Here is a 25185-nt window from a genome sequence, read left to right as displayed (position 1 = left end):
CGTACGTAAATGTGTGTATTTATTTTTTTGCATGTACACAAGTTACAGATATTTTTATAGACACCTGTTTATACATCGATTAATTAGAAAGAAAGTTGTTTTATTTACAGGCAAGCTTAAGAACATGAACCTGAACACAAACACAGCACGTATAAAACACAAAGCTGAAAAGGGTACTACAAACGGTAATTAATTAGCACATATGAGCGATTGCACGCAGATACATCAATTTATCTGGCTCATTTGCATAAGTGCAAACCTTTGCCGAAAGTCTGTGAGCCAGGTGCGTGTATTTCCTTCGTGGTTGGTCCAAATTAACAACTGCTGCGTTTTGAGCACCGAGCCGTTGTATCGCGATATCGCGTTTTATACCGTCCAGAAATGACCAAATGTTCGGATGAGAACACAGAAATAGTGATTTGAGGGCACGACTTCTAACTTATACTACACGTCGCACAAGACTGAAATTTGTTTTGTGATAGCATTCTGAGCAGGTTAAAAAAAAATTGACCATATTGACTTTTTTTGCGTGCAATCTTCATTCCAATCAACAAACAGTTGTTTCTAAGGTTTGAATTTTAATCAACGTGTAGGCTTTATTTATTTTTCGCTAAGCAGGCCTACTAGTTACAACTCGGTACATAAACTTATTTTTATTTCAACACAAGATGTGTATTGGTATAGTGGTAAAAGCGGCATCCGTGCCTGATAACGAACTGCGTAGACGTTTTTGTAAATGGGTTAAATCGCCCGTGGGTTGAATCGTCCTGGGTTGAATCGTCCGGGGTTGAATCGTCCGTGGGTTGAATCGTCCGCGGGTTGAATCGTCCGCGGGTTGAATGGTCCGCGGGTTGAATCGTCCGTGGGTTGAATCGTCCGCGGGTTGAATCGTCCGCGGGTTGAATCGTCCGCAGGTTGAACCGTCCGTGGGTTGAATCGTCCTGGGTTGAATGGTCCTGGGTTGAATCGTCCGTGGGTTGAATCGTCCGGGGTTGAATCGTCCGTGGGTTGAATCGTCCGACCACCCTTTTATAACTCTTTGCTTAATGTTCACCATTTTGCCGCTAGGTAGAGGCAGGGTACCACGTTTATTTGCCTAAAAAGTGGTGTTATTCCCTTTTCACTGTTTGCATTTTGTATCAGTTGTCTTTCGGACGCGAAGTCGGAAGCATTCTTGAGACTGTCCACAGCAAGCTAGTCTAGGGCTATGCTGTTTGCCAACAAAATAAACGCAAGTTTTGCGTCAGTTGTGTTGTGGTTAAAGAAGAAGCTGTGTACTGAGTATAGGCCATAGTCGTGTCTCGTGTGTAATCAGTAATCACCATAGTCGACGTATCTATTAGTCATAAATAAACATTAGGCCTATACCGAGGAAATGTAGAGGCATGATTTCCTAATGGCAATATCCTACTTATATCTTAGTTTTACTATTTACATTTTAGCGCACTTGTGGGCTTAAATATCGTGCCTTCTTTTGGCCACAGAAACGTGATTCTGGTCCCTGGGATGGAGTATCTTTTTATGCGATTTTATTTAACCATCCGTTTGCTGCACACTTAAGATATCCATTGTCACTGTAATCAAGCTATGCTACTTAGCACATTTTATTTCAGGTTTTTGATACTCGTGTTTTTAATGCTAGGGAACATGTCCTCTACATTTGCCAATACTGTACTTGTTTCGTTGTTTGTAATATTTGGTGTAAATTTGTTAAACTTAGGAACTATTTTGTGGGTTTGGCGGCCATGCTAACTTACTGTCTCATAGCAAAATTGTATTATTGCTATCTTGAATATTTTCAGCCTTTGGAATTTGCCGCTTGATCCTGTTTGTTAGTTTTTTGTGTGGTACTATAACTACAACGGTTTTGCATTATAACGTTCACTCTGCACAGTTAATGACAAAAAATAAACAATACAATACTCCTATAGTGGATACATACAGAAACGTCCCATACTGCCGAGCTTGGCATAGGCACATTGCTTTTCATGAGTTTCAGTGGCGCACTTAATGATGAACTTAATGCCTTGAACTAAACTTTTATGCACTAAATTTATAATTATTTAAAGATCGAATCAGTCTGTGTATGCCCGGCTGGAAAGTACAACAGTTTTCGATGAGAAATGGTGTGTGCAAAGATAAGAATTTTGAACACTTGCCATTAACGCATTAGATGAAGGGACCAGCCTTTGTGTGATTATAAAAACTAGACACCCAGTAGGCATGCATTGAGTTGGATATTGGGTTCCGCATCTGAAACCTATATGCCAGGCACCTGATGGCCACCTGTTAAAGTTAGACGCTGCAGAAGGCAAGAACATATATTGCTGTGGTCCGTTTGGGTACCGAAGTGGTTGTGTTACTGGAAATACAATTATTGGATATACTGCATTGCAATCGTATCGTTTATATTTTTCCATTGACTGTGGAGAGCAAAAAGTATCCTGCTTACCCCACAGAAATAGAAAAATACTATGAATTGCGTTAAAGTGGCTCTAGTACTGGACTGGTTGTGTACTAGGGGCGATTCTTAACAGGGGTTCTACATGCTTTGACTGTAGTAAATTAGTTTTTGGAATAACTGAGGTAGTAAAATCGTGCTTAATAACAGGCATCACCAAACTCTTTTTTGCGGTGGGCCAGATAACTGTGTGAGCTGTCAATTGCGAGCCAGATGCTTTCTTTGTTTTTATATTTTATTGTAGTTTAGCTAACTTGTGGTACCGTGTGGCGGGCTACAAAAATGAACCTCATGGACCATAGTTTGGTGACCCTTGCTTTATAGCAGCCTAGCTTTCATTTAAAATTTGTCATTATTTCTAAGTCTAATCTGTTGAAGTGTAAATTTGAAGGATATCAGTATTGCAAACACCTATTCAATTGTTTGCTTAATTTAAACAATGATATGAACAAAAACCATCATTGCCTTCAGAAATATGGAAGACATTTTGGAACAACGGTCACCAATGTCATCACCTGATGTAGTTACCAACGAAACCAATGGCTTTGATCAAGGTGCCACTGTTGGTGAGTATAGCATACTGCTTTTGGTAAGCAGAATTAATTGAGGATTAAACGGATTTATTGTGTTTTATGCAGGCTTGCTTATAATCCTTTCTCCTCTATTGAAAGCTATAAACATTTTGAGTTTGTATGCTGGTTTTAAAGTGTATGTTGCTACTAAGTACCAACATCAATACTTGATATCCACTATTGTAACATCTCTCACCACATACAGACGAAATCAGTTAACTGTATCACCTATTGGCCAGACATTTTGATACGATTATCCGATTGATCCGTTTAACCAATATGCTAAGAAAATGTTTATCATGAACAGGCATTATTGTTGATAATGTGTATGAGCTAACTCATACACATTATTGCACTCATACACATGTTGCAATTGGCATTCCCGTACTGTACAACTCTGTGAAACAATCCTACAACGTCAGCTGACTACAATTCTAGTTAAATTATGTAGAGTTTATTACTGTAGTGGCCTATTGCACCATGTTATGCAACACAGCTGGCTACACTGCCAGCTATCGCCCAAGAGCATGTTGTTGATTAAAGCATTGTTTTTTAGCAAACTGCTTTAATTGGACTCTCCTTTTATCGTGAATGGTCTCTGTTACGTCACAGCCCTTTTTTTCAAGCGTAATCGTCACTAATCGGTATTGGTACTGTAGTTGCTTTTTTGTTGTATTAATTTGTTGTTTGAGTTGGCCTCAAACTTGACCTCATCTCCGTTTCGCTTTTAAAGGTCAAGAAAATTACACAAAAAATGCATTCTTCTTTCGCTTATTGGTTAACGTGAGATGCGTGACTAATCTTTGCTTTCGTATGTCTGGCCAAAGACGATAATACGATTAAATGACCGCAGTATGCAAGTAAAAAGCAAATCCTGATACCATAACCCGATTTATTCCTTTAAGTGTAATTCGATTAACCGATGGTTTTACTTAACATTTGATAGGATTTAGTTAGGGGTTTCAGATTTTGACACCATAAATCGATTGATACGTTTAACCAGTATGTGACGTCACAAATAAAATCAATTCATCGGAAAATAAAAAGACAAATTTTAAATACAACAAAAGGCTTAGAAACGATAGTTTTTGTTGAGCGGTCAAAATGACCGCTAACAGCCGTTGGAGGTAAACCACCCTCTAAAATTTTTCTGAAAGTATTCTTACGCTTTATACTCAGCATGAGCATTCCTTCTTATTACTTAGGAAAATTCAACAAATTTCACAGTCATGCGATTTCCATAAAAAAATATATCCCACTTTCAAATTCCAAAACGGTCAAAAAGACCGCACAAAACAAAACAAAACCGCACAAAAAAAAACGACAAGTATGTGTAGATTTTTGACATGTAATGGTAGTAGCTTATTATACTTTCCTTTATAGTTACTCATCCTATGGGTTGTGAATCCAGAGTTGGGTTGTTATGTCTGTGCATTATCTGTTGGTATGCTTAATCTTTTCGTTACGCCCAAATTGGGTTGCCATGTATTTCTTACACGACTATTTGGTTTTATGTTTGATGTAGCGTGCTTGAAACTGCACATAAACGTTTCTGAGTCATCAACCAGCAAAAGCATAACCATGTTTAAAGAATCTGTGACGTTTTTAAGTTGTGTTTGTTGTTGTCATATTACAGTTTATGACGAAACAACAAAAAACGATGCACCCTTTGCTTGAAGAATGTGCCTGGGCATGAAGGTGCATTCAAAAAAGGTTTTGTTTCAACAAGCTGAGGGGATATATATGTGATATATCAATATTATGTATTTGCGTTTGTTGCGTTATTCGCTACATATTATAATGTCGTGTATTATGATTTTGCCAGATTTAGTGCTGAGAACTAAGTTGCATTTTCTAAGTTTGTAAGGAATCACAGTTAAACACTGTACCATATCACATTAAATTGTGATACGGTATAGCAAAAGGTTGGGTCATGAGCATCCAGAAAAGAACAAATTGTGTCCCATTAAAAAAGGTTGAGAACTACATAAACTACCCTACCTTACTTGATGTTATTTTTTGTTTGAAGGTTATGATTACGAGTTCATCCCTACTTTGGATAACAAGTACATGTGCCCCATTTGTTTGTTAGCATTACGTGACCCGGTTCAAACCAGCTGTGGCCATAGATTTTGTCATCTTTGCATTTTAAGATGCATTCGGTAAGTTGTAAAATAAAGTTATGTGTTTATAATTATCTGACTTATCCACTATTGAAGGAATAATTAATTAATCAGTATCGAGTATCAGAAGAATTTGTCATTTTTTAAGAATCTGTATTCAAATTTAAAAAATTGATAAAATTTGTGATTAAAACATTTTTTTATACTGTATTATTAAAAATTCATACATATCATGTGATCCAACTGGATTTGTTGGTGTCTGAGTTACAAATTCGAAGGGTGTTTTTAAGATCTATTCTAGATAATGCATTCTTGTTCTATTTAGAGCTTTTTTTCGAAATATGTATTGGTCAAATATAATCTGTAAAAAGTCTTCTATTTTAAATATTAACAACTCTGACTGCATAAAAATCACTATTTTTAGTATTGGCATCGTCCCTCTCCCATTACTTTATTCACTTTAAAACATACAATCATACTAAATGAAATCTGAAATACATTCTAACAATTTATGAGTTTTTCCCCAAAAACTGTGTTCGTTGAAATTTATTGAAGAATTCCCATTGTATATATACACTATACAGTATGATACATGTTAAAAATTGCATGTGCTTCATACATTTTCTGCAGTCTCTTCATTCGATTGCTATTGCTATGTTTTTCTACAATAAGACTTCAGTAGATGGTAGTCAGCTTTGAATATATATACAGTAGCTAATATACAGTCTAATCATTGTTGCGAAACCTCTTTCTTATTTCTGCTGTTGAGTAGAGTGTTTATTGTTTTTTTTATTTGTGACGTAGGGAAAATTTGACTCACTGGTTATCATTTAGTCATGTTTGATGGTTCAGACACCAAGTTGTTTAGAACAATTTTAAGCAATATGAAAGTTGCCTTGTTAAAGTTTTTTCAATGTGATTTCAAAACAAACAGTTTTTAATGGCTAGCCAATTGTAGCTTGTGATTATATTCAAGAGTTTTATTAGATCACTTCCGTATCACAGCCAACATGGTTGAGGTTAGAGAGCAGTAGAGTGGTGGTTGCTGAGACTACATTTAGTAAATGCATTGTGTTATTCTCAAATCCATTTTATCTTTGCTGTGAAACTAAACCAAAATGTCCAAAAACTGCTAATTGTGAAAAATAAGAGTAACCATTTTTAGTTTAAAATTTATACCCGTAACAGTGGGTATGCAATCATTTTGAAACTTTTCACAATATATAAATATACTTGTTGCAGTTAGCAAGTTGTATATTATTTCCGTTTCTTTTCTGTAGTGCATTCTACAGAATAGTTTTGATCTCAAAGTTATGTTTTGTTTTGGAATATTGATTAAAAATAAGCCATTACTCTACTTGTTTATTACCCATTAGTCATAGCAAACAACGCCAAACAACGTTTATGCCATGTCTAGTGAAAGTGGACCATTTTTGTTTCCAGCCAAAGCCACCTATTTGGTCATATTTCCAATACTATCTTTTAAACCTTAAAGTATGGAGCAAGTCCCAAAACAGTTTGGCTTTAAATCAAAGAGTAGTTAGTAAATATGCTGTAGAAAGGATTCAGTAAATACTGGAGAAAGGATTTTTAATATCATGTACATACTTGTTAAGCAGTTATTGCCAAAAAAAAAATTAGCAAAAAAACACAAATTCATCACATAATTATAACGAGGATAGTGGTTCTTATTATGTCACAATAAAAGAAACATTAAAATAAACAAGTAAAGAGTAATATGTATAGTTATAGTGTAATTGTATAACAGGAACATTTTGAGTTGAATAAGCCTAAATTAGCTTTAAACTAGTAATCTTTGATGTATTTGTACTTGGTGAAATGTTAATGAAAATGCAAACCTACAAGACAGTTCAGTCTTGGCTGTTGGCTTTAGCCTAGTCTAATATGGGTAGTACAGCAAAAGCAAGAATGCTTTACCAGTTTGTGTACTGTCATCAGTGATCTTCCATGCTGAAAATAAACATTACTTGCTACTAATCACCTACCTATGGAGACGTATTCCATCCAAAATGTGTTGGCTAACCTACCATACCTAATACAAACCCCAGTCATCAAGGTATATTGTTTTTTACATTGTGACGTCGTAATGACTGCCTTCTTTGTCATAATACAAGGGCTAAACGGCGATACAATTTTGGCAATAACTGCTTCACCACTAAATATTATTAAAAATCCTTTCACCAGTGTGTTTGTTGACAAACTACTCTTTGATTTAGGGCCAACTTTTTTCGGGCTTGCCCCTCACTTTAATACATAAAAAGTTGGAAACTAGTATATTAAAAAGATCAGTATCTAAAACCTTAAAAGCAAAAGAAGAGGAAATCATAAAAACTAGACATATACAGGTCTGTTTAGTTTTACATCAACAATGTAATTTTGGTAGTTGTCTCTTTCATTCTTATTTTTGTGAAAGAAATCAAGCAAGGTGTCCAGTGGATCAAATTCCTCTCTCGTCCAAACAATTATTTCAAGATAGATCTGCTCATAGAGAAGTGTTGGATCTAAAAGTGAAATGTAGCAATGATGGCTGTGACGTTGTCCTTGAACTGCGTCATATGCAGGTACTTTTTATAATAGAATAGTGTAATAGTTACAGGATGTTTACAATGGTGAGTAACCAAAGCAAAAAGGTTTAAGATATAATTCTTTGCGCAAAGGACTAGTTTCAAACAAAATATTGTTTTTCATTAACATAAAATCATAAATTAAAGCTAAATAGCAAAAAATAATTATGATAAATTTAAGAAAAATAGAAGATAAAATTGTTTGGACAGGTATCACTTCTATTGGACTAGCCAATGATGGAATAAAGTCTTAATAGGTGTGACACAAGTCAAGTCACTAACAGTGCAAGTCAAGTCAATTTGTATACATTTTCAAGTCTAGTCAATGTTCATCAACTCAAGTCCAAGTCTTAAAACATACTAAGTCACCAACAAGTCTCAATTTTTGATTTACTTTTAGCAAAAAGTTGAAGTTAAGTAGCATTCTAGATACTCGTAATGTAATTATCATCTTCCATTCGCCTGGTGTTCAGGCCTGGTCTTCATCCCGAAACAAATTCAGGGTCAACCAGTTGTCTGCAGCGACGCCTCCACTTTCCCCTGTCGATGGCATCCTCGATCTTCAAACCTCTCCTTCTCATATCATCCTTCACCGTCTCTTCCCATGTTTTCTTTGGTCTTCCCCTTTTCACCTTTCCTTCAATCATCTTATGTTGTACTCTTCTTATTAAGCTCTCCTCATTCATTCGCTCAACGTGCCCCAACCATCTCAGACGATGTCCTCTCAGATGTTCTTCAATATCTTCCACACCTGTCCACCTTCTTATCACATCATTGGTAATCCCATCTCGTAGTGTCTTACCACACATCATTCGAATCATCCTCATTTCTGTCGTCTGCATTCGCCTGATATCAGCCTTCTTCATCGCCCAGCATTCAGCTCCATAACACATCACACTTCTTACACATGCTTTATACAGCCTTCCTTTCAGGTTGGTAGAGAGTAGTCTGCCACAGAGTGTACCAGACAATTCCTTAAACTTTTTCCAACTAGCGCGTATTCTTGCCGTCACTGCCCTGCCAGTACTGTCATTTTCCCCTATCATATCCCCCAAATAACGAAACTCCTTAACAAGCTCGATCTCATCACTTCCCAATTTCACATATTTCTCCTCTTCTTCATCACTAATACAACCTTTACATCTGCCACATTCGTAATTCATTCCACTCGTCAGCCTTCCATTGATTCCGTAATGTAATTAATAGCATAATATCTAATTTTATCTATTTCTGACTTATTATTACATTCAATAGAGTGTGTTGTGTAGTGCTTTTAAACAAAGTATTTCACAATGAAATAATAAAAATCGATTTTTTGACAACTTGTAATAATATTGATTGTCAACTGAAATTTTGACGCTACCATGAGTCAAGTCTTTTAAACCAGCGGTTCTCAACCGGTGGGCCGAGAAGCTATTTCAGATGGGTCACAAAACAAACCAGAAGTTACAGTACAAAAAGAGAATCCGTGAAGTGGGGCAATTCAGAGCCTAGGAACTATTGTAAAAATATTTTTTGAAAAAGATTGCGTTTAATTTGACTCATTTATATTACGTGACTAAAAAGTATTACCAGTAAAATTTAGTGAACTAAATTAGTGGGCCTCAAAACAAAAATTGTAGTGAGTGTTTCCATCTCTGGACTAGGCATAAAATCGATAAAAGAAAATAATGCAATGAGGTTAGCAATAAGACAATAAGTGGCGTCACAACAATATATCATCGTAGAATCTAGAGATCATAGTCTGGACAACAGCCTAGTTAAATTAATTATTGATTGTGGATTCTGGATTCGGCATTGAAATAGTTAGTCACTGAGTGATAAAAACATATGATATAATAATAGGATAATTTTAGCTTCTTTTTCTTCTGCAAGTAGCCAGCTTTTTACTAATAAATAGAATTTGCAGAATAGGTAGAGTGGATAAGTATGAAGTAGGCATGGATTTTTTTCAAATGACTATTTCAAGTGGAAGTTGCTAGTTCTTACCAATATCTCATTTCTATGGTCAGTATGTAGGTATGGTACAGTATCTCAGTCTTTATTCTCAAAATGGCATAGCATCGCCAGCGCAACTGGAAAACCAATTAAGGTCACATTTGTACAAGTCAGGTTCTCCGCCACTGAGACGCAGTAGATACTTTAACATATTTTGGGTAAAAGTTAAAACTCTCTACATGTTATTGGGTTGGTGCACTTTCTTATTCAGATCTTTCTGTTTCCGTGAAATGGAAGTACAGTCCCCAAAGTAATTTTGACAGACATGCATGGTTTTTCTAAACATTGCAAGTTTTGCAGTTTTTCATTCAATACTAGTCCATACCTCATGCTAGCAATATTAAAAAAATTAAAACCACTTGCATCAATCATACTGAAAATGCAAACGCAAGTTTGAAACTACCAAAATGGCAGCAGCATAAAAAGGAAAAATTATATACTCAATTTGAATTTTCTGCCGGTAATTCATTAATAAAATTTTGAATTAATTAATCAATGATTTAGTTAATTGTTGTTTTGTGTTGGATTTTCCAGTTACAGAATTTCTTGGTTTAAAATGTAGCCACCTTTTAGTGTTTAAAATCGTTGTTTTTTATGTATGTAACCTCATGCATTATAACCATACTCGACCTTCACAGTTTGTAATATATCAAACTGTACATTAAAATATATAAGTTCAAGATATGTATTAATCTAGGAATTTGCTTTTACAGAAGCATCATGATATATGTCCATTTCTTCAAGTTCCTTGTAAATACTACTGTGGAGTAACATTTGCATTAAGTGAAAGCCATTTTCATTATGAAAGCCAATGCACGCATAGGCCAGTTAGATGTTCTGTTTGCCAACAAACTTATCCACTGAATGCTGCAATGGTAATGAGTTTGTGTTATTTAATGTGTGTGGTAGGCTAATGCACTTGCATGTGTAAGATGCAAACTTTTATTTTAAAGGCCCATGAGGAAGACTGTAAACAACATGAGCCTGTTGAGTGTGAGCATTGCAAACATAAATTCAAAAGATACAGGGTAAGTTCTTTCATTTGCACTACTTGAAATATTAAGAGATAATCCGAGAAAAGGAAGTCAGAACTGTTACTGTGTTGTTATCTTTATTAAGGTAAAAGGGTGATCTTTTTTGGGCAACCCAACTACATTGTCATAGAGACTTGGTTTATAGGAACTGGTTGATTGCTTAGTATAGAATTTAAGGAGTGCTAAATAGGAAATAGCTGTCACGTCTTTTTATATCGTGATTTCTCCCACACACTGTAATTATCTCTGATTTCCTGTTGTATGTAGTCGTTATCTTTAGACCTTGTACTGGGAAGTATAAATTGGAAAATACCTTGGTGTCCAAAATGGTGACTTATACAAACGCTTTTCTCCGATGAAATAATGTCTCAGTACTGTTTATTATTTTTACACTTTCAAGAATGTAATTATAGCTAAATAGTTCAACACACTGAGAATGACCAATCTAAGAAAGCATGGCGCTTGAAAAAACTTTCAAACGAAATGAAATATTGACCAAGTTTTATCATTCCACCAGTTTGTGTATAGATTTATGAGTAGCTTTTCGGTTGTGCTTTCTAAAGATTGACCATTACATCCAGGCAAACGTATAAATGTATGACCACAAAGAAAAAGTGGTTAAGGAAAGCAAATTATCTAATTTGACATATAACTGTTGCACAGCAAAAGTTTAAATTATATATGAAATAACTGTAATAACTATCTCAAATTAATGTTTCCGATGCCAAATATTGTTATTGCAGCTTAACCAACATATTTCCGGAGAATGTCCTCAAGCTCCGATCAAATGTGTCTTTGATAACGTGGGATGTCATAAGCAGGTAAATTACGTTTAATCAGTTTGGTTAACTTAAATTAAATTTTGTGTTACCAATAAGTTGATCTATAAATATCAATTTTTTTATAGCATCCTCGCCATCACATAGAAGAACACATGAAGAAGTCTACCCAAGTTCATCTTCAGTATCTGCTTAGCACTGTCACTGCTCTTCAGAAGCAAAGTAATACATTGCAAGAAAACCTAATAAAAGCTCAAGAAAACTTCAAGACTTTCAATGTAAGCTCCAGTCAGTCAGCTCCTTTGTCACAAGTAAGAAATAATATCTAACTACTTTTGCATGTAAACATGAAGCTACTCATGTACTAGTTTCTGTTATTAGTGGAATTAGTGCTATAGATTACTGTAGGTAAAATGTTTTGTTTTCAGTTCCATCGTGTGTACATTGACATGGTATATTTTGTTTAGACATAATTTATATAACATGGTTATGCACAAAAATTCATCAGTTCTGAATGCTTCTTTTAAAATTAAATCAATCACCATGTACTATGGAATGCCATCACTTAGACATTCAAATACTATGCAGTTGCAATTAAAATAACCAAGCCAGCTAGGATCATGATACAGCTTTTTTTCCACATTTATTATGGCTCTACTTAGTTAGTGTAATTGCAACTGTGTGGTATGTGATTTACATATGCTGTTAGTACGAGCTCTAGTTAACCTATAATTACTCAAAAACAACGAAACTGTAAGTTGAATTTTAAGACTGTTTGGTTGTTGGTTTAATTCATTAACTCCATATATGTATTCATTGGTTTTTTAATTCTGAGTTAGCTTTCAACATTGAGAACAGTTTTGTTATTCATAACCAATTACATTGAATCAATCCATTTGAGATATACACTCGATAATTCGTGCACTAAGTAGTAACTGTTAAAGTATTAAGAATCACTGAAATGAATGCAAAATCTAGAATCACAGAGTTTTACAAGATTTGACCTGATTGTCAATGTCAAATACGTCATAGGAAGCAACACCACAACTTTTCTTAATTACAGGGAAGCAAACTTTGCAGGCATTAAGGGGATTCCCTTATTCGATAAACGAATCTACAACTTATTTTTGTACTTCAAAAGGTACCTACAGTTCCATCACAAATTTATTAGTAATGTAGAAAGATAGTAAGGAAAGTTATACCATTGCTATGATTATACATCATAAATATTTATCCCATAAAAGTGTTTTGTCTCAAAAACAATAACAGGAAATCACTGATATGTTTTTTAAGCTTATCAACATTAATAGTGTGAACTCATCTTTTGTGTGCGTTCAAAATGCAAACATAGTTAATGTATGTTTGCATCCTTGGCATCCTTGCCAATACGAGTTTGTTTAAATGACACCATTAACTAAGCAATCTTTCTGCTTCACACTTAGTGCAAGTCGAAGTGAAATAAATATAAAGTATTGTAAACACATTTGGGATAAACTAACATAGCAATGATCAGCCTGAAGAAAAATATTGGGATATCACTCAAGGTATGAAGGCCAGAAGCTTATATGTTTTTGCTAGAGAATTTATTTTAAAATGCTTTAATTCGAATAAAATACATCTAGTGTCTAAATCTTCACTGCAAAGTTGGTCAACTCCTTTTGGGATTAGAAGTGTTGGTTGCAGCAATAGTTTCTTTTCAAGATATGTTTTCAAAAGGAAAATTCAACATTTGTTAAAGTGATGCTTTCTCCTACTTGTGGACTTGCCCCTCAATTTAAACATATCCATATGTTGACCAACATAATAATCCTTAACAATGAACCATTATTGTAATCTGCCCTGTCGAATGTCACCCGCATGGGTTTGAGAAACGTTGGTTCATTAAAACGAATTCAATCACCAGTTGAATATCTTTTATTGTTGAAATTATGCCTGGTGGCAAACATAGTATAGTAATCTTTCGTCGAGACATCACTCTAAATTACCATGATAAACTGAGAAGCTCCCACTGTACACCCAGCTTTCTATTGTAAACTCTTTGTTGCACTCTTCAAAAAACTACGTTCAGTATTTTCAAAAACAATTTTTGCTGGAATTAGGTTTGTTTTAAAACTTTGAAAAGTGCAAAGCATGAAAAAAATCGTGAATTTGTCAAAGGAGAGAAGATAAGCCAATGCAGGTTTACTGTTTTACTGAAGGCTGGCTGTATCTAAGCATCTAAAGATAATTTGGCGACCCAAACTAATGTCACTTTGTATCGCGAAAGGGTGAAAAGGCTGCTGTGAAAAAGTTTTAAAAGCAATGAACAAAGTGGCAACATCTTTGGTGTTGGTTATGTTCATTACCAGAAAACATTTCAGAACGGGGAAATTTTTATTGGCATATGAAAATAAACAGACAACGTCTCTCTATTGGATTATTTGTCTGATCAGCAATGATGCTAAAGAAATTTATTTTAATAGCATTGTTAAAAATATTACAAAGCACGTTATTTGAAAAGAAAATAGAAATTAAGGTTTAGTTTTGGATGTCATGGCCCATCCCTATGTTTCTCTGTGATTTTTCTAATCAGTTTGCCAGATTTGAGTTGCATTTTCCTAGAAGCTTTAGTGTTTGCACCAAGTTTGAATTCAGTTTACTCTACCTGCGAAGCACCAAGCCTTGTTTGGCGAGAAATTTCACTAAATGAAATATATTCTATTTTTCAATTGATCTTGGGCATGGTTGTTGTCATGCACAAAGTAAAAAATCCGTCACGTAATTCTTTATAATTTTATTTGATGGACAAGTGCACTAAAAGACAAACAATACAGAAACCCAGCATAAATAATCTTGTTTGTTTTCTGCAGAAATCAAAGCACCAATGTAGAAAATGCTGCATAACTTTCCCGCCATAGGTGCCTACACACGATACACATTACCACAACAGGACTAAATAATAGTGAAGTATTTAAAATTACATACATTAGTACACCACTAATAATACTATTATCACATCTGTACAAAGAATTAAATTTTTTATTTGTGACAATAAGCATACTACACACCTAGTTATTTGAGGAAAAATTTACTCTGTGTTAACGCTATCACATCCTGCTTAAGAACAATGGTTAAATATTACATGAGTTTGTTTATCTAATTAAGCATGGATGTGTTAGTATCGTTATGATTTGTTGCTCTGTTTGAGGAGGGAATTTTATGGAAATTAGTTTATTGTCTGAGCTGAGCTTGGTTTCAGTTTCCTTCTGCTTCAGTTTGAGTTTTCATTGAAGTGAATTTTTTTTTCACAAGAACCTTTTTTCGGACAGTTTGTAGTACTGAGTCATTACAGCCTTCTAGAAAGTTGAAAACAAAATTATTGGATGCTGCCTTGAAATATTTTGTCATTTGTTATTACGCCTACAACTGATCTAGCAGCTGACTTGTCTTGTAAACTGTTGTAGCATAGACTTAATTCAACCCACACAATAACTGATATCACAATATTCCTCCAACTTAATTAATATTTTGGTGTAGTCCTAGGATTTTGTGATTGAGATTTTCAGAGTCCCGACACTAGTACCAATCTAGTACAACTTCCATTGGTTAACCTGCAATGATTGACCTCTAAATGCATATTGCAATCTTTTACGTCGAAATTTGGAGCACTTAACACCTTTTTGGCAATATGATTGCTTGAAATTATTGAATGCAAAATATTTCAGGTGCCACCCTCCACGAAAATATTAGACCTGGATGAGCTCAACTGCACGATTACTAATATAAACTTATACGATTCGGACTCGGAGATTCATCATGATACTAGTCCGGCCACTGAAGTAGATGGTAAGTCAAACTATTTCTTGCATATGTTAGCCTAAAAATATGTGGGAGATGTTGTGTGGTGTGAAGTATGTAGCTAATTCCTTATTTTATATCAGTGTTTCTGAAAGTGGGTCATAGAAATATCTTAGAAGGCGATTTGACGCCAGTGTTGTAATTACTTAAGTCACTTGACTCAAGCATCTTTAAAAGAAATTACCGAAATCACTTCATTTGACTTGATTCAGTTCTTGTTTATTAGGTTTCAGCATTAATGTACAACAAAGTTTCTTTGTTTAACCCAAACACTGCAAAGAATAGCTTAAGTTGTTTTGTCTACAAATGCATTCGGTGCAGAAAAATAAAGCAATGTTTTAAAAATCTAAATGCTTCTTGCTGACAAAATCGGAACTTTTACTTTCCTTTTGTATTATTATTATTATTATTATTATTATTTGATAAATGACTTGACTCGGCTTACGAATTGAATGTGATGGCTTGGTTAAGCCTGTGTATGGCGCTAATCTAAAGGTTCTCAAATGGTGAGTCGTTTTTAAATTACAAACTCACATCCACTTACCTTCACTACCGGCAATCAAAATTGTAACAAAATATTTTTGTGCTAGATGTTGATCTACCTATTCCGTGCACTTCAGTCTTGAAAATACTAGCATCGTTACGTGTTACTTAAGTCTATGTGACGTTTTAACTACTGCGATACATGTAATAAAGATATTGGCCATGCTTTGTGTCAGCTAAACAAGTTTCGACTAGCTAGGGCTAGGCAGTTACTATTTATAATTGTAAGTGCTGTTTTACAGAAATAATAATCTTTTTATAAAGCGGCATTAGGCTATGTTAAATTCAATACTTAGTAAACAGTGTTAGACACTGCAGTTGAATACAGAAATGCTAAACAAAAGGAAAGCAAAAAGATAACAGTGAGAGAAAGAAATACTGGAAATAAGAAATACATTAAATTTAGATTATGATGAACCAAATCACTGTTAACTTCAACATAGGCTTTATTAAACTTACAATTCCAGTATCTACACATATAAAACAAATAACGAATCAACCAAGTAATAATTACGTAAAGTATAAATAATAATAAGTAATAGACCCCACCACAACAAGCACGTCAACCAAATGCACTACCTACATGTCCCACTGGGCTAAGGAACGCTTTGCACTGAGCAGAAAAGCACCAGCTACCTCAGGCATTAAGCAATTAGTGATTGGTCAATGAAGACCACAAGTTATCACACTAGCCAGCATCGTAATGGTGAAGAATGTCCACAGTGCGTAGTCAGCAACAAACTTTTGACAAATGAAAGCATGCTCCCAAACAAGTTAAAATGGCATTTGAGTTCAGCACATCCAAGTTTAGTAGAAAAGCCGAAAGAGTTTTTTATGCGGAAACTTGAACATTTGACAAATCAGAAAGCCTTGATCAGTGATTTTTCCCATACTGGACAGAATGTTCTTATGGCTTCGATCAAAGTTGCATACTTGTTGTAAAAAACCGCACACCATTGATTAAAATTAATTCTTCCTGCTGCTATTGACTTAGTACATACTATGATTGGAGATAATGCAGCCGAAAAACTAAAGCATGTCCCTTTATCAAATAATACAATATGTCGACTAATTGAAGACATGGGTGTAGATATTACAGACCAACTGGTTGTTAGATTGAAGGATAACAAGTTTTCCTTTCAACTTGATGAAGCAACCTTTGGTGGTCAAGATGCTTATTTGATATGCTACGTGAGGTATGTTATCCAGACCGAAAAAACGAATAATTAACGATATGCTTTTTTGTAAACCCCTTGAGTTTCGGTACCGTGGCGTGGATATGTTTCATATTATAGACAAATTTTTCTTGGAGATTGGTTTGCAATGGCAAAATGTTATTAGAATTTGCATTGATGGAGCAAGGTCTTCAGCAATTACAATGGTCTTCAACGTTTAGTTCGGATTTTGCACTTCTAGCTAAATGGATTTACAGTGTGCTTCATCGGGAAGCTCTAGCATCTCACTGTTTTAGTATTGAGCTCAACCAAGTTATTGAAGAAATTGTCAAGGTGATCAACTACATAAAAACAAGCGCTGTCAAGAGTTGCATTTTCAGCTTCATGAGAAAAATTTGTCTGTGGCTTCTTGACATTTCTAACAGCTAGCCGGGCTAACCTAATACATGGCTGCTGTACGCTAGATTGGATTCGTTTAAAATACTTCATTATTTGTGACGTTTTGCATTGGTATGTGTTGTAAATCTTTGCCCATAAACTGAACCTGATTTTTCGATTGCCTTAACAAATTGCTTCATTAAACCTAATTTTAAATTTAGAGGTTGTGATAAACCTTTTTCCCAGCTTACCAGTGGCTCATTGATGACATGTACCTTCCTGGCATTGTTTCTTCCTTTGGTGGCCACTGAATATTTTGATAGTGCTCTCCATCAGCTCTGCTGTTCCACAAACAAAGAAAACAAAAGTAATTGCTACAGACACCCTGCAGACCCAACAAAAAGCCCAACATCTGTCTCAAAATCGCCACAAACAGACCAATTAAATTCAGTATAGCATATTTTAAGCAATAGTTGCTTGACATTTTCATCGTCTTCTTTCATTTGTATCGAATAAGCAAGTGGAATTGACGGATTTATGTTCCCATTATGAACTAAAACTGCATTTGGGCTTTTGGTTGAACTGTCAATGAAAAGTCGCCACTGATTAGGGTCATGTTCTATTCCAGCAGCATTAAAAAACCATTCACATCTTTGCAATAGCAAGGGTTATGAATTACATCAAAATGAACAGAGAAGTCCAAATGCTTTTTCCTGTAGACAGTTATTTTGCTGCCATTGCCCAGCAAATTCCAATCATTTAATCTTGATGTTAATAACTCTGCTGTGGATTTTGTTAGACCGAGGTCGCGTGTTAAATCGTCTAATTCCCTTTTTGATGGAAAATGAGTTTCTGAACTTTTTGCTTGTGTATACCCAACATCAGTATCTGAAGTTGCACTCGATGTCAGTTCTTCACGTTCATGATTAAGTTCCAACTAAAATGACAAAAACAACAACGTAAAATGTAGAATATTGGTCAAAGATGCAGAGCTTGTAAGCTACTATTAAACAGGAAACTACATTTGGCGGAGGATGTGGAACCGGTTAAGTTTCACTGTAAGGAATAGCTGCGATAGACGAAGGCATACTTGGGTAAGTCAGTGCTCTTCTTCCCTAAATTTTGCGATACGTTGCAATATTTATGTCATGACCTTGGAACTCAGATATAAAATCAAAAGTAACTAATGCTTTATTAAAACAGAATTGCTGGTCCTAAAATAAAATATACTGTATTTAGTTACGTAAGACGTGACTGTAAACTATATAACACTTATATAGATAAACTTTTAGCATTAAGCAGCCGACCCGCCCACACTACGCTTACTACTGAATAACGTCCTACAGATGAAACCAACATAAGAACCAATTAAGGCGGCATGATTATGCGCGAGGCAGAAAAGGAAGACCAAAGGAATGTCACCACAATTTATCATACAAAAGTAGCAGTCGTCATGATGGTGTTGTGGCTCTCTACAAACCCTTGGAACTGGAAATGGCATAATTCTTCCAACCAACCTTCAAAATTAGATCGACAACTGCCACAAATTACATGAGGAACCCAGGCTTTGTCCGCAATGGGCATCCCAAAATACAGTCTATACGCTGTCCAATATTCGTTTTTTTCCGCTATTTTGTTTGAAATGTGTTTGCCGCTGGCGTGATATCCACAAATGTAACAGAAAGTAAATGAAACAGAAAGAGTCTGGTGAATTTTTGCATTATCTACTGTCTATTACGATTTCTAAATAAGAACAACATAACTCAATAACATCTAGCAAGTTATCTCTACAAAAGGCAGCAGCCCTGTTGTGGTAACCTGTACTACTGATGTAAATGCTTGACTGGTGAAGGAACTGGATTACACCTGAAATACACACACTGATGGATAGTTCTAGGTTTTGCAACACTAAAACTCTGCTCTGGTATTCTGATACTGCTAAAGCTGTGCATACACAGAGTTCAAGTTTGTTTCTAAGCAGGCAAAATCAATAAATTCAATGGGCTCAGACAACACAAAAAGTAAGGAGTACTGAGAAGAAAGGGTTTAACATACTGATAAGATAAGGAACATTTTGCACTCCCTTTGATTTTCTCTGGAAACTTTGTAAAAGAAACGCCAATTTACAGCACAATAGTGTTGACAGACTGTTCAACATTGATTGTGGAGTACATTTTTACCTAGTTGGCTAAGCGCTTAATCTGTTTAAGTAAATAGGCCTACTGACAGCTAACCATCTATGATAGAAAAAAATGGATCCGATTTTTCGAATCAGCGCCTCAAAATTATCCAGAAACAATGAAAAATCAAAGCCAAACAAAAATTTTTTCATTTTGTGTAGTTTGAGTCATGTTCGATTCAGCACATCCATAAAAATTGTAAGGCCTCACTCAAATTCAGTTACAGTAAAGTTTGGCATCTTTAGGGGATTTGGAAAAAGTGCCGTTATATACAAACTCTAGTCACATATTTGGATGAATAAAGTATGGAAAAACTGTGTGAAACTTTTCATATTATAGTGTGAAGCAGCTTGGTTATTTCAGTGTCATTGTCATGTGTTATTTACTAAGTTGTACAAGTTGCATCCAATTGGTTGTTTTGATACTGAAGGTCACTGACATTTTTACGAAGACTACTGCTGACAACAACCTAAGCATCCAAATTTCAATTCAATATACGTAAAAATTAAATTGCTAATACTTACACCCGCGATAACCATCAGCAGTGAAGCCAGTGATGATTTTGATATGAAATCATATAATACTGTGATTGTTTGCAAATGGCCCCTCAAAGAAACAACATACCGTTGGAAAAAAAAAGGGCCGATGCGGGTTTCTTGCTTTTTAATTTTACAATTGCATTGCTGGTTTCTGATCTCATTTCTGCCCATTGGCTTTTTCTGACGTCTGTAGTAATTGTGATGTCAGGATTGTGATTGTGGCAAAGTTATTAGCTATTCTGACAATCAGTAATGTTTAGGATTAAATTTCCAAGTTAGAGTTAACATTTATTCCCATCGCTGTGAAATGAAGCATTTTTTATGTTTTATTTTTCTATATATGCCATGTCCCAGAAAAACACCCAAATTTAATTTGTGGGCCCCAAGCTGAGCTTATTTACCAAAGTTTACTTATTTTTTAGTTGCACATAGCTTTTGTAAGTATGATTATTTTCTTTATGTGAGAGCTATTTAATTAATTGTTGGTTTAATACCTGTATTAAGTATTTTGATCCACCTTTTTTTAAGTGAAGATTTTTTGAAATATTTTTACCAACGTATAATTGATAAATATAGAGTTTTCACTTTTTTCTGCTATATTTTTGTACTACAATGAGCACATAGTATTTTTGCAATATTTGTAGACAAGTCCACTGTTTGCATAAATTGTTTATGAAATGTTGTTTAGAAAAAGATGAATTTGATGAAATAGCGTTGATCAAAGCTTCACATAAGCAACTTGAGGAAAGATATGGCCGTAGTGCTTCATCATCCTCATCGGTTGCATCATCACCAGTTGTTCTTCCAAATACGTTCAATACAACTGATGTGTGCACCTGCAAGGCAGCGGCTGGCCTGAAAGTCCTTCAAAATAAGCACACTGACCATGATGAAAAAATTGTCAGGTAGCTATGGATCAATGTGTGTAATCATTTTCGTATTTAATTCTCATCTTTTGTTTAAAAAAACAAAAACACGAATCATGAATTCTGATGTAAACTCGCAAAAATAGATCTTAACAGTGAGTTAGAAGTTAAAATCTTAATTAATTTTTTTTGTGTATTGATTTGTAGTCTTGATCATCATGTACGCGAGCTTGTTGCCAAAATGGAAAATCAAGTTTTGCAAATGAAAGATATAAATACAAAATTGTCTGCAGTTGAACAACGTTTGGAGCAACAAGAACTAAGGTTAGGAAAAAGCATGTTCTTCTGTGTTACTTAAAACAATTGAAAGTGGAAGAGGAAAAAAGTCTATAGGAGCTTTTATATATTTTTTGTTCAACTATTTAGTACAAGGTATGTTCAATAAGTGATGATAAAATTTCAAAAGAGACGCTACTTATGCTACATAAGCTTATACACAGACGCTACATAAGCTTGCATAAATTTGTCTCTTTCAAAATAACGATCTCACTAACATATTTGTTTTGGTATGTCTAGCAATCCTAGAAAACGTTCTGGCAATACTGTTTTAACAGCTTCTCAGCGTAACTATTAATATACCATTTTTCACTGGTACCATTTATTGTGTTTACTGGAATCTGATGTCCTGGAAGTTTGCTTCTGTCCGTAGAAACAGAAAAAACGCCAAGGGGCTTTATTTTATTGGCCTGGGATGGTTACTGTATGACTTTCACGTCCTCTGTTTGTCACTAAGGTGATTATCGTTATTGAGCTGGATCATATGACATTGTCCTGGAGGAATAGCCTTTGTGCTGATACCATTTCATCCCCAACTTCTCTCTCAACCTTCTCAGAGCTTTAGTTTATGCTGAACGAAAGTTAGTTGAAGCAGTTTACGATGGTCATCCTTCCAGTGATTGTACAGCTGCAAAATGTGCATCATTAACCCTCTCATTTCTTCCATAAATTTTCCTCCTTATTTTTTGCACTCTCAGACAGAGCCTGATAGGAAGACTATACTTTGTTGTTGTATATACTACATGTGTATTTGGTTGCACACGAAGTAGAGTTCTGATGAGTGAATATTTTATAATTTTTGCTGAAATTTACTCATTTCTTCTCGATTATACCTTTAATAATATGCAGTCATCCTTTTTTGTTAGTGAATCTAAGTATTATTTTAAACTGCACTAACTACAGTTTTATTGAACAGGTGTTGTAATGGTCTATATTACTGGAAAATAAAGGAGTACGCAAAATTAAGGAGAGCCGCAACAATTGGTGATATGCCTGTGCTGCATAGGTAACTTTTTCTGGCTTAGTCTTTATGCGTAATCTTGTTCTGGATGCTCATGCTTTTTACTTATTATTACTGTAATAACACCGTTGCTGGCAATAACTATTTACTTTTTTTATTTGGAATGAAGTAATTTTAACTGAGTGCTGAAAGTTGTTTAATGATAAAACTGCAATGAAAGTAAAGCTTTATGAAATGCGAGACCACAGTTTGGAATTTTTTGTTTAAATCTATAGCCCAGGCTTTTACACGAGTCCTCAGGGATATAGAATGTGCATTCGGGCTAATCTTGATGGAGTGGAGAATGCTCAAGGAACTCATCTTTCTCTTTTTGTGCACATTATGAAGGGTGAATATGATGACTTTCTAACATGGCCTTTCTATGGAACTATCACATTGACAATCATTAACCAGGTATTCGTGCTTGTCTGTTAACTCTTTGTGATTAGTTATAAGTTGTTCCTAGATTCTCCTGAATATGATGGCCTACAACTCAGCGATAACTGAAATTTGCTTTTAATTATGCAAAAAGAAATCATTATTGATATGTCTCACTCACAATTAGGGCTGTGCAATAAATGTTTGTGGTATCATTACGTCGTTACACTCAATTCTTACAACAAACTTACGTTGAAGCTTCCAGTAACTTTGTCTTAACTTTTCAAAGTATAAGAAATAAATCTTTGCTTTTCACCAAACTTTACTGATAAATAGGGATGTGCTAAATTGAAAAAGATTCGGATTAGTGAGAGTAAGAACAATTAGTTTGGATATTCGTGCGAATCCAGATCAAATCTGCCAAGTTTACTCGTCATGCTTAAACTTTTCGCTTTGTTGGTGAATGAAAAAATAAGTCTTTTTTTGTTTATACGAATTATGATTTATCGCAACCATTTAATTTTCGTTACGTTCGATCGTATAAAACTATAAACGAAAAGGATTTGGCCGGAATTTGCTTCCAAGATTCAAGTTCGCTAGAATAACAAAACTTGTCGATATTCGTGTGTAACGTTTGGATTCGTGAGCATTCGATTCGGCGCAACCCTACCGAGAAAGGTTTATGGAAATGTCATGGGCCATGGCATTGATTGTTGCATGTACATCTCGGTTTCACAAAAACAATATAACTATGATGATATTCTTCCGTTGCCAGCGAGAATTGCCTTCACAGCGAATGAATATTTCGGAGACTTTAGAAGCCCGCTCAAATTTAATGGCTTTCCAGCGACCTACAACGGAACGCAATCAAAAAGGTTATGGATATATAGACTTTTACCCATTAAGGATGTTGGAAACCAATGGTTTTACCAAAAACAACACATTGGTCATAAAAGCGCAAGTTAGGGTGTATGAAAATCCAGTGAAATAAAAACTATTGTATCAGTTACAAAATCGTTGCATTTCCTGTAATTTGTATGCTGCGTGTCACCATTTAAGCTGTAATTGGTTTTTAATACTGTGCTGATAGTATTTATTTAGATTATTTTAACTGTACGTTTAGATGTTGCTTGTTTAGTCTAGAAAACTGCGAAGTGTGGCGAATTTTCTGTATATTAGTTCTAAAGTGTGCCATATATTCATTAGAACCAGTTTTTTTTATAATCTCTTGAGGGATCTTACTCACTGTGACGGCCGAGTATTGCCATTAAAATGTGGATGTTCTAGAGTCTAGACTTTGGCAGCACAAAATTGATGTATCTCTTGTTTCTAAGATTCCCGCTTTATTGTTATGCCATCTTGCGCCATGACAGTTTTCTGTGCAATATCCCACTGTGTTACGTAATATGTTTATTGTTATCTGTGAATTAAACTCCATCCATTGCAATATTTCTGCATGGTACATGTGTTAAGGTGGCTGTGCACATAATACATGCTGATGTTTGGTATTCGCAACTGTAATTATGCTGGTGGCATTAGACACGCGTTTTGCAACTACAGTCGACTCCGCTTAATTCGGACATTTTGGTTCCGCTCACTTTTGGCCGAATTAAGCGGAGAAACGGCTTTGTCCGAATTAAGCGGAAAATCGATTGTTCATTTCATGGTCATGCGTAAAGGCAAACAACGCATTTAAAATACTGTAGTGTTGCGTAATAAATGAATTGCACCTGCGCTATACTGCAGTAATTGGCACTGATCGCATAAAACGCACAAGAGTACGAGTAAATGAGTACGCATAAAACGCACATTCTGAGCCGCTTCCTCTCTGTCTTTAAACCTCGTCCACGAAGCATAGTCTCTTCACGTTGTTCACGCAGATTTGCATCATTTTTCTGCCAATCTTGCAAAGTACGTTTTGATATCCCCACCAGCGCAACTAACTGCCGAACTGTCAAGGAAGCGTCGTCATTTTTTTCTTCGTTTACTTTAGTGAGCAATTTCACTTTTTCTTCTAAACTTTTCTGTACCATTCTGTTCTACAAGATGGACGCAATTGTACCGAAGTAAAAGCGACTATGAAGCTGGCACGGCCTTATATGAATTCATTGTCGATTGTTACCGCATCAGTCGTCATTGTTTCACCATAATCACTCATAATGCAACTGCATCTTGTGTTAAAACCAACCAAGTACTATTTATTGTTTCATAACCTAACGATGTAACGATAGGAATTGCGAACCTGTGTCCGAATTAAGCGGAGAATTGTCCGAATTAACGAGAGTTTTTTACGTTCAATTTTTTCTTTTGTTCCGTTCCCGAGCATTTTGGCCGAATAAAGCGGTTGTCCGGGTTATCCGGTGTCAGAATTAAGCGGATTCGACTGTACTTCTCTTTTGCT

The 25185-nt window shown here is 35.2% G+C and overlaps 1 protein-coding gene across 1 annotated transcript; it reads left to right on the top strand.

Moving 5' to 3' along the window:
• The first annotated feature begins 1143 nt into the window (after positions 1–1143).
• Positions 1144–24292, top strand: LOC143446999 (TNF receptor-associated factor 6-like). The gene is made up of 13 exons (XM_076946893.1): positions 1144–3027; positions 5063–5195; positions 7591–7738; positions 10453–10614; positions 10693–10767; positions 11517–11594; positions 11681–11863; positions 15257–15377; positions 20893–21109; positions 21278–21394; positions 22323–22412; positions 22643–22820; positions 23560–24292. The coding sequence occupies exons 1-13, from the start codon at positions 2937–2939 to the stop codon at positions 23773–23775; spliced, it is 1809 nt and encodes a 602-aa protein (XP_076803008.1). The 5' UTR covers positions 1144–2936; the 3' UTR covers positions 23776–24292.
• The last annotated feature ends 893 nt before the right edge of the window (positions 24293–25185 follow it).

The sequence above is a fragment of the Clavelina lepadiformis genome, chromosome 2 (genome assembly GCF_947623445.1).
Source record: "Clavelina lepadiformis chromosome 2, kaClaLepa1.1, whole genome shotgun sequence".
NCBI classification, from domain to species: Eukaryota; Metazoa; Chordata; class Ascidiacea; order Aplousobranchia; family Clavelinidae; genus Clavelina; species Clavelina lepadiformis.
The sequence above is the reverse complement of the archived record's forward strand: the minus strand, read 5'-3'. Positions and strand labels throughout refer to the sequence as shown.